The sequence below is a fragment of the Lepus europaeus genome, chromosome 2, assembly GCF_033115175.1.
Source record: "Lepus europaeus isolate LE1 chromosome 2, mLepTim1.pri, whole genome shotgun sequence".
Lineage (NCBI taxonomy): Eukaryota > Metazoa > Chordata > Mammalia > Lagomorpha > Leporidae > Lepus > Lepus europaeus.
In genome coordinates, this window is record NC_084828.1 from 8888743 (window position 1) to 8904959 (window position 16217).

Genomic DNA, 16217 nt, shown 5'->3' on the forward strand with positions numbered 1-16217 from the left:
GCCATGGTGCCGGCCAATCATGGGTTTATAATTCATGACATTGTTTTCCTTTCAAGTCCAAGCTCAATCATTTTTTTAAATTTCCTTCATAGCATACCACGGAACATTTTCTTGCACTTTTATTAGTTAGGCTCCTTTTGATTGCAAATAATCACTCAATTCAACCTAGCTCAAGAGAAAGTGAAATTTATTTTAAGGTATCACAGCATCTCATAGAACCAAGGGTTTCAGGAATGACCCAAGGCCGCTGTAGAGAGGGGGCTTCTGTTGGGCCACGGAGTAAATGCTCCTCTGGCTAAGGCCCAGCTCCCTCTGCTCGTTAGACCCACGGTGACACCCAGGCACTCACAGTAACAGCTCCGATCCGGTCTAGCTGGCCTTGCTTTTAAAGGAAGGTTGGAAAAAAAAATTAAAAAATTAAAAAGGAAGGTTGGAACAGTCAACAGAAGCCAGCAGGGCAGTCACCTGTGGTGCTGCAGTTCAAACACGACAGAGCAGGAGATGCCACCTGGGGAGTGGGTGCTGGTCTAGGGGCTGCCACAGCACTTCTCTTGAGAAACATCGACCACTGGTTGCCAAGGGTTGTCCAAGTGGGCTCCATGCCTCCAAAAGCATCAAGGTGATCGGTTAGAGATAAATGAGAGGGAAGGAACACAAAATACGTACAAGGGGCTGGCTGGCTTCCTTCTGCATTTTCCTGTCTGTGTCTTTGGCAGGCACAGCCTGGAAGAGCTGTGTGGTTCCTGTGCCTGTCATCAGCAGGACGCTGGGGGTTGGGTGCAGAGGGAGGACCAAGTATGAGTGAGGTGCAGGAAATACTCTGAAGCCATCAACATGTTGTCAGAGCCAGAAAAACCACTAGGATGTCTCAGGAGCCGTGTCCCCGGGTGAGTGCTGGCGCAGGTTTGATTTCGTCAGTGATGTAGAAATGTCCTAAGGAGGGGAAAGGCAGTCAGGGTGGAATTCAGATGCTGTCTCAAGTGGTAAGAAAGTGAGTGAGGGTTGTGATAGTTACACTGACACTCGAGGTGCTGCCATGAGAAGTCAGAGCTGGGAACAATCAACTCCTGTGCCTTGTGTGAAGCCAGACATATCGGAGGACCCCTCTACTAAATGGGACCTTGAGCATTCTGTACCTGTCTGACTCCCTAAGGGAAACCAGCAGTACTCCTTATGGCCACTGTGCTGATGTCTGATAGGATGTGGTACTCATGGATAAGCAAAAGGGGCGAGAGCAGTGGTGCTGTGGGTTAAGCTTCCACCTGCCATGCTGGCATCCCGTCGGGAAGCCTAGGTCAGAGTACGCTTGACTCTGCTTCCAGTCCAGCCTCTGCTGACGTGCCTGGAAAAGCAGTGGAGGAAGACCCAAGTACTTGGTCCCTGCCACCCGTGTGGGAGACTCAGATAGAGTTCCTGGTTCCTGGCTTTGGTCTGACCCAGCTCCAGGTGTTATGGGAATGTGGGGAGTGAATCAGTGGATGGAAGAGCTCTCTCTCTTTCTCTGTGTTGCTCTGCTTTTCACACAAATAAATAAATCTTGGGAAAAAAAAAAGACAAAAGATAAGCCAAATGACAACACTGCTGTTGCCCATGGTGAACAACCTATCATAAACTTGGTAACTGTGGAAAACTTGTTTGTTTCCTTCTTTTGTATTTTTTTCCACTGTGCTCTTGTTGAATTTTTGTTGTTGCTTGGTGAGACATTCCTTCTGAAGTCTTGACTCCCTTGCAAATCAATTTCTTCTCTTTCACAAGATCTTTTGGTTGCCATCTTTTTCCTACGGGGTATAACTGGAACCCAGGAAGCTTGGTTGCAAAACGCATCCCATTTAGAAGCAATCAACTTAAAGTCCCCCGTTGTCATGGAGACTGTCAACGGAAGAAGTGCCTTGGGCTGCAGCTCGGAAGGGGCTGACTAGGTGGAGGAGAAGACGTTTGTGTGTATCCGAGCCAAGAGATGCTCTGCACACAGATGCCGAAGTGTGAACAGGATGAAAGGGTGACAGGGCAACGGCACAAACAACCCGGGAAGGATCGCAGGATACAGAATGCGGCCAAAGACCCAGGGTGGACAAAACCACGGCCTGGTGAAGAAGATGCCTCTCCTGAGTCCGTCAGGCTACGCTGCCTCATAAGAACAAGAACTGAGAGCTTAGCACGTAGCAGGCCACTGGTGTGGACTGAGGTCTTGCTCTCAGCCCGAGACCCAACCCAGACACAGCCACGTGTGCTCGAGTCCCCTGTCTCCAAGCTAACGCTAAGTTGTTTGTCTGAGCTTTTGAGAAATAAGGAGACAGAGATAACAGTTCAATCCCCAGATAACCCAGTGTTAGCTGGTATGATAACGTGGCCTAGGCTTTCACCTTTGCAAGGAAAGACTTTGAGTGCTCAGTCTGCTTTTTGTACTGATTCTGCTCTCTCGCCCTGTTCCGTCTGCACCACCAGCCTCCTCTGCTCCACTCGCTGGAACACTCACCCTGTTTTATAGGAGGCGTTGCCCGATCCTAGAATTGAAAATAAGTCCATTAACATCTTTGAATGTGTTGCAAATTCATCTTTTGACCGAACCCATAAAAATATACTCAAATACCACCAAGTGGAATGAGATAGAAAGGAGGGCCTCAGGGCTTAGGAGACAGCAGATAAATCGTCATGCTTATAGAATCAACAAAGTAGAAACCACAGGATGTGGCAGGAAAACGCCCGGGACCTCACTCATTGTCAACACCACTCACTGGACCACTGGGCCTCTGAGTGCCCCTTGCCCTGGGCCAGCAGCACCTGGGAGCTTCTCGGAAATGCAGGTTCTAGGCCCATTCCCAGTTTTAGCAGAATCCTACGTTTTGGGTGACCCCGATGCCCACTAACACGCAAGAGTACGCTCTCTCTCTTGGGCTGAAGAGTTAGGGCCTAGCAGAGTCGTTCAGTTCCAGATACTTCCAGGGATGCCAATGGACACTCCTGCTCAAGAAGAGAAACAGGATCCAATGACAATGCCAGAGTTCACTAGGTCATCCCACCAACATTTATTTAGCATCACGCTGCAAAGCGGACGCTCACCAGCTCTGCACAATTTTGTCACAGACTAGCTGGCCTTGAGGCTCAGTGGCATCTGGAGGCAGGAGGGCCAGGTAGACGGGGGTCTCAACCCCTTCCTCCACAGTCCTGGAGCTGTGGTCCCCAGCCACGTCTGCCTCCACCCACCCAGGGCAGCACGCGTTCAGCAGAATCCTGTCGGCTTTTCTCTTCTCCCCCAGGCGCCGGGCCAGGATTCTCGACAAGACTGTGACCCCCAGCTTGGACACCCCATAAGCTGAGTGGGGCCAGCCTTCCTTCTCATGCACTTCGTTTTTTGTGTCTTCCACGAACTTGTTCATGAGGTCCACCAGGTCCCCCTCCGTGAGCGTCTCGCATCGGAACTTCTCCTGCAGGTCTTCGCTGCAGTTTTCAAGAGCCTGTAAACCCTGCAAACTACTGACATTCACCACTCGCCCTGGAAAATAGCAGAAAGAGGAAGCGTGTCACAGGGAAGCACCAAGCATACATGTGAAGTCTTGGTGTAGCGTTCGTTGCTGGAGAAAAAAATGACTCTAGGAAGAATAAAATCTGTGCACCCTGGGTTTTTAACATTTATTTGGCCCCTGTTCTCCCAAGGGGAAGAAGAATGCACCTCTGTGAGGGGGGCTCCCTTCTGCTGTGACTTCCCATGGGGTGAGTGGGCTGCAGGTCTGTAGTGAGTGGATCCACCAGGCAGCAGATCCCCTTCCAAACATACACACTCCAGGTGCTGATGAACCTACTCTCTGAGGGACAATGTCTCCCACTGAAGATTGAAGCTCTCCATTTCCTGGGTTTGCAGAGCATCCTGTGGCTGTGAGCGGCCACTCCTATCCCTGCCTGTCAATTCCAAGGTCAAGCAATCCCTGGGAATGACCCTTGCCTGTCCTTAGTGATGGGCACATGGAGTGGGTCAATTCTCCATCCTGGGTTGACTTCATTGTTTTTTAGTTCGAAGTTAATGTATTAGTATTTATTAAATTAATGTATGAATTAATATTCATGTTGCTAATAATTTATAGCTATTAAAAACACAATTGGGGCCATAAAAATATACACAGGCCAAAAACTATACAATAATTTCCCCAAACCATTAAATATGTGATTGACAAATTTTTTCCCAGCATCAAAAAACACCAAAATACCTATTTTGGTAGGGTCCTTTTTTTTTTTTTTTTTTTAAGATTTATTTATTTGAAAGAGTTACAGAGAGAAAGGGGGAGAGAGAGACAGAGAGATCAATTTTTTTTTTTATTTTGACAGGTAGAGTTATAGATAGTGAGAGAGAGACAGAGAAAGGTCTTCCTTCCATTGGTTCACTCCCCTAATGGCCCCCACGGCTGGCGCTGCGCCGATCCGAAGCCAGGAGCTGGGTGATTCCTCCTGGTCTCCCATGCGGGTGCAGGGACCCAAGCACCTGGGCCATCCTCCGCTGCCCTCCCGGGCCATAGCAGAGAGCTGGACTGGAAGAGGAGCAACCGGGGACTATCACCCGGCGCCCCAACCGAGGCTAGAACCCGAGGTGCCAGTGCCACAGGCGGAGGATTAGCCAAGTGAGCCATGGCGCCGGCCAAGATCGATTTTTCATCTGCTAAATTACTCCCTGAATGGCCACAAAGGCCAGGGCTGGGCCAGGCCAAAGCCAGGAGTCAGGAGCTTCATCCAAATCTCCCACATGGGTGCATAAACCCAAGTATTTGCACCCTCTTTTGCTGTTTTCCTAGGCCATTAGCAGGGTGCTGGATCAGAAACAAACCAGCACCCTGGTTTGCCGGCATTGTAGGTGGTGGTTTAACCCACTATGCCAAAATGCTGGCCTCAGTAGGTTCTTTTCTTGCATAGTATCCCAAACCCAATAGGATCACTGAATTTTTTAAAAAATGTTATTTATGAGAGAGATTGAGAGAGAGAGAGAGAGAGCGAGCTCCCATCTGCTGGTTTATTCCCCAGATACCTGCAATGGGAGCCAGGAGCTCAATCCAGATCTTCCGCATGGGTGGCAGGAACCCAAGGACTTGAGCCATTACCACGGCCTCCACAACTTGTATTAGCAGGAAGCTGGAGTCGGGCGGAGGAGGGAGTTAAACCCAGATGCTTCAATGTGAGATGCTGGTGTCTCAGCCGCCAGGCCAAATCTGGCCTGGGATCACCGGGTTTCGTTACGTTTTCTGAATAGCACTCATCCCTGCAACCCCTTTAGGCGGAGGCCACACATTCTATGGGACACCTCGTGGGCCCCGGTCCCCTGTGGAGGCACCCTCACTCTGTCCCTGAAAACCAGCCCCTCGCTTACCCCAGGTACTGAGACCTCTCCGTATTTCTTTCTTTGCTTTTCTCTCTCTCACTTTCGATGCTACTATGAGGGTACTTCCAAAAGTACATGGAAAATGGACTTAGAAAAGATAAATTTGTTTTGGTACAAAAAATTTTTAAATCCATGCAGCATCATTTTCTTGGAATGTGCAAGATCTTTCTGAGGAGATCCCTCACATGTATTTCCTTCTTAACTTTTAATTTTGAAAATTAGAAAAATCCAAAGAAGTTGCAAGAATAGTTCCATAAATGCCCATACCACTTACCTAAGTTTACCCTCAGGGTGAACATTTTGACCCCCTGCACCCTCTTTCCCTGTGCCTCAGTTGTAGACACTCATACAGCTTCCACCTTCAGTACTTTAGTATATACATGCCAACCAGGGCATTCCCCTGCACAGTCAGTCATGGCCACACTCAGGATGGTGATAACTATCCAACACTATGATCTAAAAATAGAGTCCCCATTCAGCTGTCTCTAGTTGTCCCAATAATGTTCCTTTACCATTTGCATTTCAGTTTATTTTAATCTAGAGGAGTTGACAGTGACTTTTTTTTTTTTTTTTTTAAAGAGGCTAGAGAATTATTTGGTAGTACTTTCCCCAGTTTGGATTGGTCTGGTTTTCTCATGATTAGATTCACTCTGATATTTTAGCCAGGAATACCACATCAGCTTTCATTACCTTCCAAACACCTTGATTCTCAACCCCTGGGCTGTGCTCAGGAATGAAACATCAAAGGGAAAGGTTACAGGAGCTACTCTATGCTTCCAAGGAAATGCTGCTAAGGGAGGGAGGTGTGCTCTGCGACCTGAGGCACTTCTCCGGGGAGGGGTCCAATGAGCCCTGGGAAGGGCTGCACCCACCCCACCAGCACCAGCAACTCGTGCTGAGGTTCCGGGGGACTCCACCATGCCCGAAACACCTGCAGGCTCATCCTAGAAAGAGTGGGCAACTAGCTCCCCCTAGTGGCTTCACAGTTGCTTAACCTAGGAGTATTTACCCCGATTTGAACAAATAAGCAAGCCAAAGGGCTTTCTGTAATGTTTAGTTTTATAATTTTCTTTTATAATTTTGTTTCATAATTTACTAATTTGATTTTAAGATTTATTTACTTGAAAGAGTTACAGATAGAGGGAGACATACACACACACACACACACAGAGAGAGAGAGAGAGAAAGAACTAAAGAGAGAGAGAGAGAGAGAGAGCTGCCATCCGCCTGTTCACTCCCCAGAAGGCCACAATGGCGGGAGCTGGGCCAGGCTGAATCCAGGAGCCAGGAGCTTCTTTCAGTTCTCCCATGTGGGTGCACGGGTCCAAGGACTTCGACCATTTTTCATGCTTTTCTCAGGCCATTAGCAAGGAGCTGAATTGGAACTGGAGCAGCCGGCGCTCAAACCCACGCTCATATGGGATGCTGGCATTGCAGGCAACGTCTTTACTGCTACACCAGGATGCCGGCCCCTCTGTACTGTTTTAAGGGTAGATGAAGAATGGCTTTTAAATCAGTTTTGTGTGTGGACAAAAATGATTTCCCACAAATCAAAAGGCGATGGTGGTCAGCATTTCGACCCTCTGGCCACATGTATTTCCAAGGTTGTAAAAGAGACTCCTGCTGTGAGAAAGGATGCTACAGGGAACTGATTAAAGAGAGTCATTCACCTGTTCTTGGTTAATCTCTAGGCTTCACCCTCCAGAGTCTTCCAGAATCTTTCAGAATGGCTTGGTGTCCGATCCTGCTCTCGTTCTTACCTCACTAGAACAGATCTTCCTAATTGGATTGAGTGGTGAAGTCAGAAGCCTGGCTGCTGTTCCCAGATCTATTACTACCCATCCCTGTTCGCTTCCCTCTCCGTAAGGGGCAGGGACACAAGGTTTCTTCCATACCCTGCAGCTCTCAAATTCTGTGATTCTAAAGTTTAGCAGGGAGAGGACCCCCTGATACTTGGTAAAAGACATACAATTGAATGGCATACAATTGAATACCAGGCAGCCATGAAAAAGAGTATGAGAAAGTTTTCTGTTGTAGTCTGGAATGAGCTCCAGATTCAGGCAGGGAAAAAAGTCAGGTGTCAACCACTGTAGGGAGTGTTACCTTCTGTGTAAACAAGCCTTTACAACGCGCACTTATATTTGCTTAGACTTGCACTTAAAAACTCTATCCTGGGGCCATGGTGCAGTAGGTTAATCATCTGCCTGCTGGGCCACATCCCAAATGGGCGCAGGTTCTAGTCCCAGCTGCTCCACTTCCTATCCAGCTCTCTGCTATGGCCTGGGAAGGCAGTGGAAGTTGGCCTGAGTGCTTGGGCCCCTGTACCCATGTGGGAGACCTGGAAGAAGATCCTGGCTCCTGGCTTTGGATTGGCTCAGCTCCAGCTGTTGGGGCCATTTTGGGAGTGAACCAGCGGATGGAAGACCTTTTCCTCTGTCTCTCCTTCTCACCGTCTATAACTCTACCTCTCAAATAAATAAATAAAATCCTAAAAAACAAACAAACTGTATCCTCTGGTCCTGGGCACTCACCAACTCCAGGCAGCTGGACTGAAGCTTCCTTGGCCAGCACCTGCAACTCTACCTGCAGGCGCTCTACAATCCTACCCCCACTAAGAGACAAGCACAGAGAATGCCCTGTGGGGGTTGGGAGTGAGTGAGAGGGAGGGGAAGCAGGGGTTCAGGTGCAACCTTCACCATATGTCTACTTAGATTTCAATGTCTTTTTATAACCAGGGGCCAGCATTGTGTGCAGTGGTTAATCTGCTGCTTGCAATTCTGGCATCCCATATTAAAGTGCCAGTTCGAGTCCTGGCTGCTCCATTTCCGATCCAGATCTCTGCTAATATGCCTGGGAAGGCAGCAGAGGATGGCCCAGGCACTTGGGTCCCTTCCATCAATTGACTAGGATGGGATTCCTGGCTCCTGGCTTCAGCCTGTCCTAGCCCATGCTATTGTGGCCATTTGGGGAGAGAACCAGTGGATGGAGGATCTCTCTTTCTCTCTTTGCCTTTCAAATAAAACAATAAATAAAATCTTAATTTTTTTTGTATCACGAGGTAATCCTTACTCAAAATGTTAAATTAAGAAAAGCTCAATTCTCCTAAGAACCACAGAGTTCTTCCCAAGACACACAGTTAATGTCTTGGGGAAGAAAAATGCCTAGAAAATCAGGCCTTCATGCCACCCCACTGCACAGTGGCGCAGTGGTCATCCTGCACTCCCGGTCCTTTGTTAGGCATTGTCCCCCTCCCTGTACTCTGACTCCATGGATGGCATGCCCCCATGTCTAACGCTCCCCGTTGCCTACCCCGCACCCATCATTACACTTGGGAAATAGCAGGCACTATATTTTGTGGGGAAAGTAATATAAAGTGTTTATCACCTCACCCCTGTCAGAATGGCTAAAATAGGGCAGACAGAAAGGAACAAATGCTGGCAAGGATGTGGAGAAAAGGGAATCTTTAGGGGCTGGCGCTGTGGCACGGTGGGTTAAAGCCCCAGCCTGCAGTGCTGGCACCCCATATGGGTGCTGGTCCGAGTCTGGCCTGCTCCTCTTCTGAGCCAGCTCTCTGCTATGGCCTGGGAAGGCGGTAGAAGATGGCCTGAGTGCTTTGGCTCCTGTTCCCACATGGGAGACCTGGAAGAAGCTCCTGGCTCCTGGCTTTGGATCAGATCACTCATTTGAGGAGTGAACCATTGGATGGAAGATCTCTCTCTCTCTCTGTCTCTTTCTCTGCCTCTCCTTCTCTCTCTCTCTGTAACTGACTTTCAAATAAATAAACTAATTCTTTAAAAAAAAAAGAAAAAGAAAAGGGAACTTTATACACTGTTAGTGGGTATATAAATTAGTGCAGCCACTGTGGAAAAAAGTACGGAGATTAATTTCAAAACTAGAAATAAACTTGCCATATGATGCAGCAATCACACTACCACATACCCAAAAGATATGAACACGTTGTATCAAAGAGATACTTGCACCACCACCTTTATAGCAGCACTGTTCACAATAGTCAAATTTTGGAACCAAGGTGTCCATCATCAGATGAGTGGCTAAAGAAGATGTGGAATATATTCAGCTTTGAAAAAGAATGAAATTCTACCATTTCTAACAAAGTGCCTGCAAGTGGAGGACCCCATGTTGAGTGAAGTAAGCTAGACACAGAAAGACAAATATTGCAAGTTCTCCCTTATATGTGGGAGCTAAAATTTTTTTTAAAAATGAAATCCCTTATACCTAAATACAATAGCATGTCTAGTATTTAAAAAAAGAAAATTATCAGTATGGACAAGATATTTCCTAATAAAGACAACTTCTTTTGCATTTTCTGAATCAGTTTAATGAAGTTTAGCCCAAGAAGGAAGACAGGGAATGTCTTTTTTTTTTTTTTAAAGATTATTTATTTATTTAAAGCCAGAGTTTACAGAGAGAGAGAGAGATATGAGAGAAAAAGAGAGAGATAGAGAGAGAGAGAGAGAGAGAGAGAGAGAGATGTCTTCCATCTGCTTGTTCACTCCCAGATGGCTGGGCCAGGTTGAAGCCAGGAGCCAGGAGCTTACTCCAGGTCTCCCACGTAGGTGGCGGGGACCCAAACACTTGGGCCATCTTCTACTGCTTTTCCCAGGCTACCAGCAGGGAGCTGGATTGGAAACAGAGCAGCCAGGACATGAACTGTCACCTGCATGGGATGCTGGCATTGTAGTTGGTGGCTTTAACCATCATGACACAATGCCAACCCCAGGGAGTATCTTAATGCTCGGAGAGATACGATCCTGGGACTGGCATTGTGGTGTGGTGAGTTAAGCCGCTGTTTGCAATGCCAGCATCCCATATTGGAGCATGGGTTTGAGCTGTGCTGCTCTGCTTTTGATCCAGCTTCCCGCTAGTGCACCTGGGAAGCAGTGGAAGATGACGCAAGTGCTTGGGTTCCTGCCACCCATGTGGGAGATCTGGATGGAGTTCCAGGCTCTTGGTTTTGGTCTTGCTCAGCCCGGGCTAAGTTGGCCACTTGAGAAGTGAACCTGCAGAGAGAAGATTGATTTTTCTCTCTCTTTCTGTCACTCTGCCTTTCAAATAAACAATTTTTTTTTTTAAAGAAGAGATACTATCCCCCAAGCCCCCAGGTGGACCAGGTGTGATCAGAGGCAAGGGTCTTTGTGAACTTGAAACATCTTGTCATTCTAGGGCGGGGTTCATGGTAGATTCTAAGAGCTTTGAGATACAGCCCACATGCCTTTGCAACCTGAAGCTAAGATGCTCAAGTGAAGAGTCAGACACTGTAAGAGAAGGACGCTGTCTACTTTTCCCCCTACAGACAACAGGCACCCCTGGGTGACTCCTGCAGGCAGCCCTGACCAGGGAGTCTGAGGCTGACCCCTTCCTGACACTCCGCTCACTGGGCTTACCATGAGGTTTCATGATCGGCAGCAACTCGGTGCAGACGTTTCTCGTGGCAAAGAAGTTTGTCTTCACTGTCAGCTCCGCTTGGACATCAAAAGGTGTCGGGTCATCAGCTTTCAAAAGGAGAAAGAAGCAACGAGACCATCATACAATTTTCCCGAAAGTCATATGACACAGTGGATCCTATAGGATAGCAATCCCAGGAGACACAGGTAACAGCGAAGCAACTTTTACATCACCAAGTTGATGGTCCTCAGATCTGGGTGTGTATCAGTCACCTGCAGGGCTTGGTGACGCTCAGCGTCCCAGGTCTCACCTACAAAGGTTCTGATGGAGAATATCTGGGGTGGAGCTCCAGAATCTGCAGCTCTAACAAGTTCCCAGTTGATGCAACAGCAGCTGGTCTCCAGCCATACTTAGAGAACTCCTGGCTTTGACCACTGCTCAAACTTGATGGAGCATAGAAGGTAGGAGAGCACTTCAGCAAGTCCAGGGGCTCAGCAGTTAAGACACTGTGGGATGATGCTTGCATCCCGAATCAGTGGATGCTCATGTGCACCCTGGGGGCCAGATGATGGCTCAAGTCACTGAGCTCCTGCCACCCACATGGGAGACCTGGACTGAGCCCCCAGCCCCTGACTTTGGCCCACTCAGCTCCAGCTATTGCGAGCATTGGGGGAGATCACTGTTGGACTTTAAATGACTTCTAAAGTTCATGAAGATGGAATGAAAAATGTTTATCGCAGTGGGAAAACATTGTGAAATGCACGCAAAAGAGGAGGGTCTTCTGAAACTTCGTGGAAAATGCCTATCATGAAAACTGCAAGAATTTCAGTGTTTTGCACCAAAATAAGCCTTTCTTTCCTTTCCCCACGAACGTTTCCAAGTCCCTGTGTACCTGGGGATTCTGTGAAAACGCAGATTTGGAGTCAGCCCGTTGGGCGCCCGAGATTCTGCACTGCCAACCAACGTCCAGGCTCGCAGGTGCTGCTGGCCCCCCGCCCACATTTTGGGGGGCGACAGATCCCAGTTCACCCAGGTCCCTCATGGAGGGTAATTATCCCTAGCTAAGGTTGTCTGAGTGGGGGGGTGTCAGCTCCGCCCTGTGCCCCGCCCCGCCCAGCCCCCGGAAGCCCGCAGGCCGAGTTACAGGTGCTGCGCTGGGAGCCCCGCGCTCGCGGCGCCGCGCTGGTGAGCGCCCAGGGCGGCGGACCGAGGCCTCCCCAGGCTGGAAGCGAAGTGGTCCCGTTGATTTCTTGTATAGGGCTGAGGTCAGGAACTTACTTAACCGAGTACTGGTTGCAACCTGTAAGCTCCTTGATTCTTCTTCGCCCCCGAAATAAGCATGTTTGCGACCCAACGGCAGCCGCCCAGGACAAGGGACCCGAGGCTCTCTTCCCTTCTGCCGGAGACCAGCGAATCTCGCCGCTGAGCGGAGTTTGAAAGGCACTGGTGTGCACTTGAGCGCGCTCGTTGCCCGTGCGCGGCAGATGCCCCCCGCCTGCCATGATGCGCCCTTGTTCCAGCGAAAGCGAAAGCTCCAGGCGGGGCTGGATTCTCGCAACGGACAGAAAACCTCGACGAGCTGAGCAGGGCGTGGGCCCCTCCCAGGAGCCGCTTCTCTTGCAAACTACAGCGACTGACAGTTCCGGGAGGGCCCGGGGCGGCGCACAGGCCCGCACAGGCCCGCGGGCGGGGCGCGCGGTGTCCCGCGCCGGGGCTCGCCCTGCGCTCTGCGAACCACGGGAAAGCGAAAACCCGCCGGGAGAGGCGGGAGCTGAGCGCATCCCGAGGGGCCTCCCTCCCCGATCTCTCTAGCGGGCCGCTGGGGGCGCCTGCTGTTCGCTGCCCCGCACGCTCGAGGCGTCCCAGGGACCCCCTCGTCCTCCCAGCCCCTCACCTACTCTGGAAGGCGATGGCCGCGTTGTTGACCAGCACATTGAGGCCCCCGTACTCCCGGCGCAGGAAGTCGCGCAGGGCGCGGATGCTCTGCAGGTCCGTGATGTCCAGCTGGTGGAAGCGCGGGCTCAGGCCCTCGGCCTGCAGCTGCTGCACGGCCGCCCGGCCCCGCGCCTCGTCCCGCGCCGTGAGCACCACGTCCCCCGAGAAGAGCCGGCACAGGTCGCGCGTGATGGCGAAGCCGACGCCCTTGTTGGCGCCGGTCACCAGCGCCACGCGGCTGCAGGACGACATGGCTGGGCGCTCGGGACACCTGTGCAAGAGGGCGAACCCCGGGGGCGCGCACTGCGCGGAGAGCCGCAGACTGCCGGCCGATCGAAGCCGCGCGGAACTCAGTTCTGGGATCCAGCCGGGCAACTTCTGGAGAGCAAGGCCCCTGGCCTGGGTCCCTCCCCTCCGAGGAGGGGCTGTCCGCTCCCTAAGCTTTCGTAACGCCCCGGCTCCCGGGGCTGCTCCCTCCCAGCGCTGCGCTCTTGTGGATCCCGGCTCCGAGTGTGGCGACTGCCTGAGAAGCGAGCTTCGCGCCCAGCAAAAGCGGACGGGGATGGGTCAGCAGGGGCCGCAATGCACTGCGGGGCGGACTGCAGGAACTGTCTGGGAGGACCCCGAAGAGGGAGTAACAAGGGCTGAGTCATCTTCTTGGACCTGCGCCCGCCGTCGGCCGCGAGGTGCCAGTGTTGGCGATGGAGTCACTTAACCTCTCTTTGCTTGTCGAAGGGCAACTCAGCAGAGAGGATAGCAAGGAGATGTGCTGGGAGTGGCTTTTGGTGGCTCTGTGGGTCCCAGCCTGTCCCCATGTGGCAGAGAATGTTGACCGTGTGCCAAACCCGTTATGGGAATCATTTACTTAATCCCAACATAGCTCCTGCGGGTGCCGAAAGGGTCTGCGTTTAGGCTTGTCCGGGGAGGCTACCCACTGGTGTTGAGCGATCTTTATGGATCCACAACCACGTGGGAGCCACCAACAAGATCCAGCTGAGGATGGATTCTCACGGGTGTGGTCAGGTGGCCGGCCACCCAGTTAGAACTCCATCGACCGTGTTCAGTGCGCTTGCTCAGTGAGTGTGAGGTCTGGCAGAAAGGCGACCTCATCATGGCTTGGCTTTTCCCAAGCAGAGCCGCCCGGCACTGCCTGAGACTCTGGGGCCCCCAGTCCCCATCTCGGTCAAGGCAGCACTGATAATTTGGAGCCTGTTTTAATCCTGTTCAGAATTTCTGTGTCTTAAATGAGATTAATGTTTTTCAAGAAATTTGTGGATTGCATCCAAGTTGTGGATTTTGTTACACAGTTATTCATAATATGCCTTTATTATCCTTTTCGTACTGATGGTGATTCTACATCTCTCATTCCTGTATGGGTAATTGTGTCTTTCATTCCTCCCTACCCAGGGTTATATATTTTTACAAAATTTTTCTCATGGAATCGTTTTTCTGACTCATTGACCTTTCATTCCCTCCATTTTGCTGTGGTTATATCGATTTGTGTTCTGATCTTAACTTGACTTCTTTTGGAAGTCTTACTTGCAAAATAGCCATTTGCAGAGCAGGAAAAGGAGTTGATTCGGGAATTGGGACTCTTGAGTGGTTGAATCAGAGACCTATTTGGGTGTGACCCATTTGGGAGCTGGCCAGCCTCCCCCAGGACCCCCTGGCAGCGTCCATCAGGAAAGAGGAAGCGTGGGACGGGCCAGAGCTCCACAGGAAGGACACCAGGTGGCCTGGAGGAAGGCAGGTCTCCCAGGGCGGTGCGGGACTAGGGTGTAATGGAGGCAAAGCACCAAAGACTGGAGTGCAGAGGGGGCCAGGGCTCGCAGGGGCGCCGCCGTAGCCCCTTTCTTGTTATGACTGAATACTTGGGGCTGTGATTACGAGGATTATTTACCCACAGTTCTCAGGGTCCAAGAGCACTGTGTGTGCCTCGTGCTGCAACATACAGTGGTGGTGGGAGGGTAGAAGTGGGGAGGTAGGAGCACAAGAGAGAGACAGGTGTCAGCTCACCTGTAATAACCTGTGCTCGCCACAATTAACCCACTCTTGTGGGACCCACCTTACTCCCTTAGGTAATTAACTAGATAGCTCTCTGATTACCCCTCCCTCCCCCCCTCCTTCCCTCCCTTCCTTCCTTTTTTTCTTTTAAAGGCAGAGTTACAGAGAGGCAGAGGCAGAGAGACAGAGGTCTTCTATCCACTGGTTCACTCCCTAATTAGCCGCAACGGCCCAAGCTGGGCCGATCTGAAGTCAGGAGCTAGGAGCTTCCTCCGGGTCTCCCACATGGGTGCAGGGGCCCAAGCACTTGGGCCATCTTCGACTGCTTCCCCAGGCCATAGCAGAGAGCTGGATCAGAAGAGGAACAGCCAGGACTTGAACCGGTACCCATATGGGATGCCGGCACTGCAGGCGGTGGCTTTACCCACTATGCCACAGCGCCGGCCCCGCGCAATGCTTCTTAAATGGACTTTGCTCCCACGTAGCAAGGCTATCCTCCCTCCACTTCCTGAATCATTGGGGTCAGAACCAAAGCCTTCGCCCCAGTGTATGCTCAGGGTCCCTATCTTTTACAAGCCCCTGTCATCTGGGAGAGTGACTGTCAGCTCTGTTCCTGCATCTACCTCCATCCATAAACAGCTGAGCACCTGTTGGGTCCCAGGCATGCTTAGGAGGGGACAGTGGGGAGTAGGGGCACTTCCTTCCTTCATGGAGCTGCTCCCAGCTCTGCTACATACTCCCTGTGCCTCAGTTTACTCGTCTGTAAAATGGGGCTACTTATACACTTACACTTGCCATAAGGATTGAATGAATCAACATCATGCAAGTGCTTAGAGCAGAACCAAGAGACGGTAAAGTATGAAACCATAGGAGTATGCGCCGTAATTATGTTCTGTAAAGGGAGACTGACAGCTGTCCAAAATGAATACATGTGTTTACAGCCACTTCTTGACGTCTTCCTGGTTAACAGGCGCTGTGCTAGGCACGGTTGTGACTGCCAGTGTTTGCTTGCTAAAGGCAGGGAGCAATGGGGGTGGAGCTGGGAGAGGGGAAAACCTCACCTCCAAGGAAACGCCCTGGACTCTGCCAGGCTGTGAGCAGGATGATGTTGCCGAGGGCAGGCCCAGGCAGGAATGGGCTCAGACTTCCTGGAAGCAAGACTGAAGTCAGGTTCCTGAGTGACATGAAGAGGTTGCAGACTGGTGACAGGACTCCCCACCTGCTCTTCTCCATCCCTGCTTCCTTCTTGCTGGCCCTGCCCACGGGTGGATCAGCACACGGCTGAGAGTCAGGACGCTGGCGCTGTGAGTGGCCAGGAGAAGGCACCACCCCACAGTGCCCCAGCCCCACCTTCCTTGCCCATGTGCTCTGTGCCCCAGAGCTGGGGACGGGGCTGCTGCAGGTCCAGGCAGGACAAGCAGGACATTCTCGAGGTCACCTGTGTGGTTGCCCTTCAGGTGCCCTGGACTTAGTTCCTGGCCTCTATATTCTGGGTGACTCAGCAGACAAA

At 51.0% G+C, this 16217-nt stretch overlaps 1 protein-coding gene across 2 annotated transcripts; it reads right to left on the bottom strand.

The window, feature by feature from the left end:
- Positions 1-227: 227 nt before the first annotated feature.
- Positions 228-13262, bottom strand: LOC133769931 (carbonyl reductase [NADPH] 3). 2 transcript variants are annotated; one of them, XM_062205353.1, is made up of 4 exons: positions 12667-13262; positions 10768-10875; positions 466-603; positions 228-382 (listed from the first exon to the last, which is right to left on the bottom strand). In XM_062205353.1, the coding sequence occupies exons 1-4, from the start codon at positions 12953-12955 to the stop codon at positions 228-230; spliced, it is 690 nt and encodes a 229-aa protein (XP_062061337.1). In that variant the 5' UTR covers positions 12956-13262. The 2 variants fall into 2 exon arrangements, with proteins under 2 accessions (XP_062061337.1, XP_062061329.1); XM_062205345.1 differs by lacking the exons at positions 228-382; positions 466-603 and adding an exon at positions 3057-3493 and having other exon boundaries at positions 12667-12970.
- Between the last annotated feature and the right edge of the window lie 2955 nt (positions 13263-16217).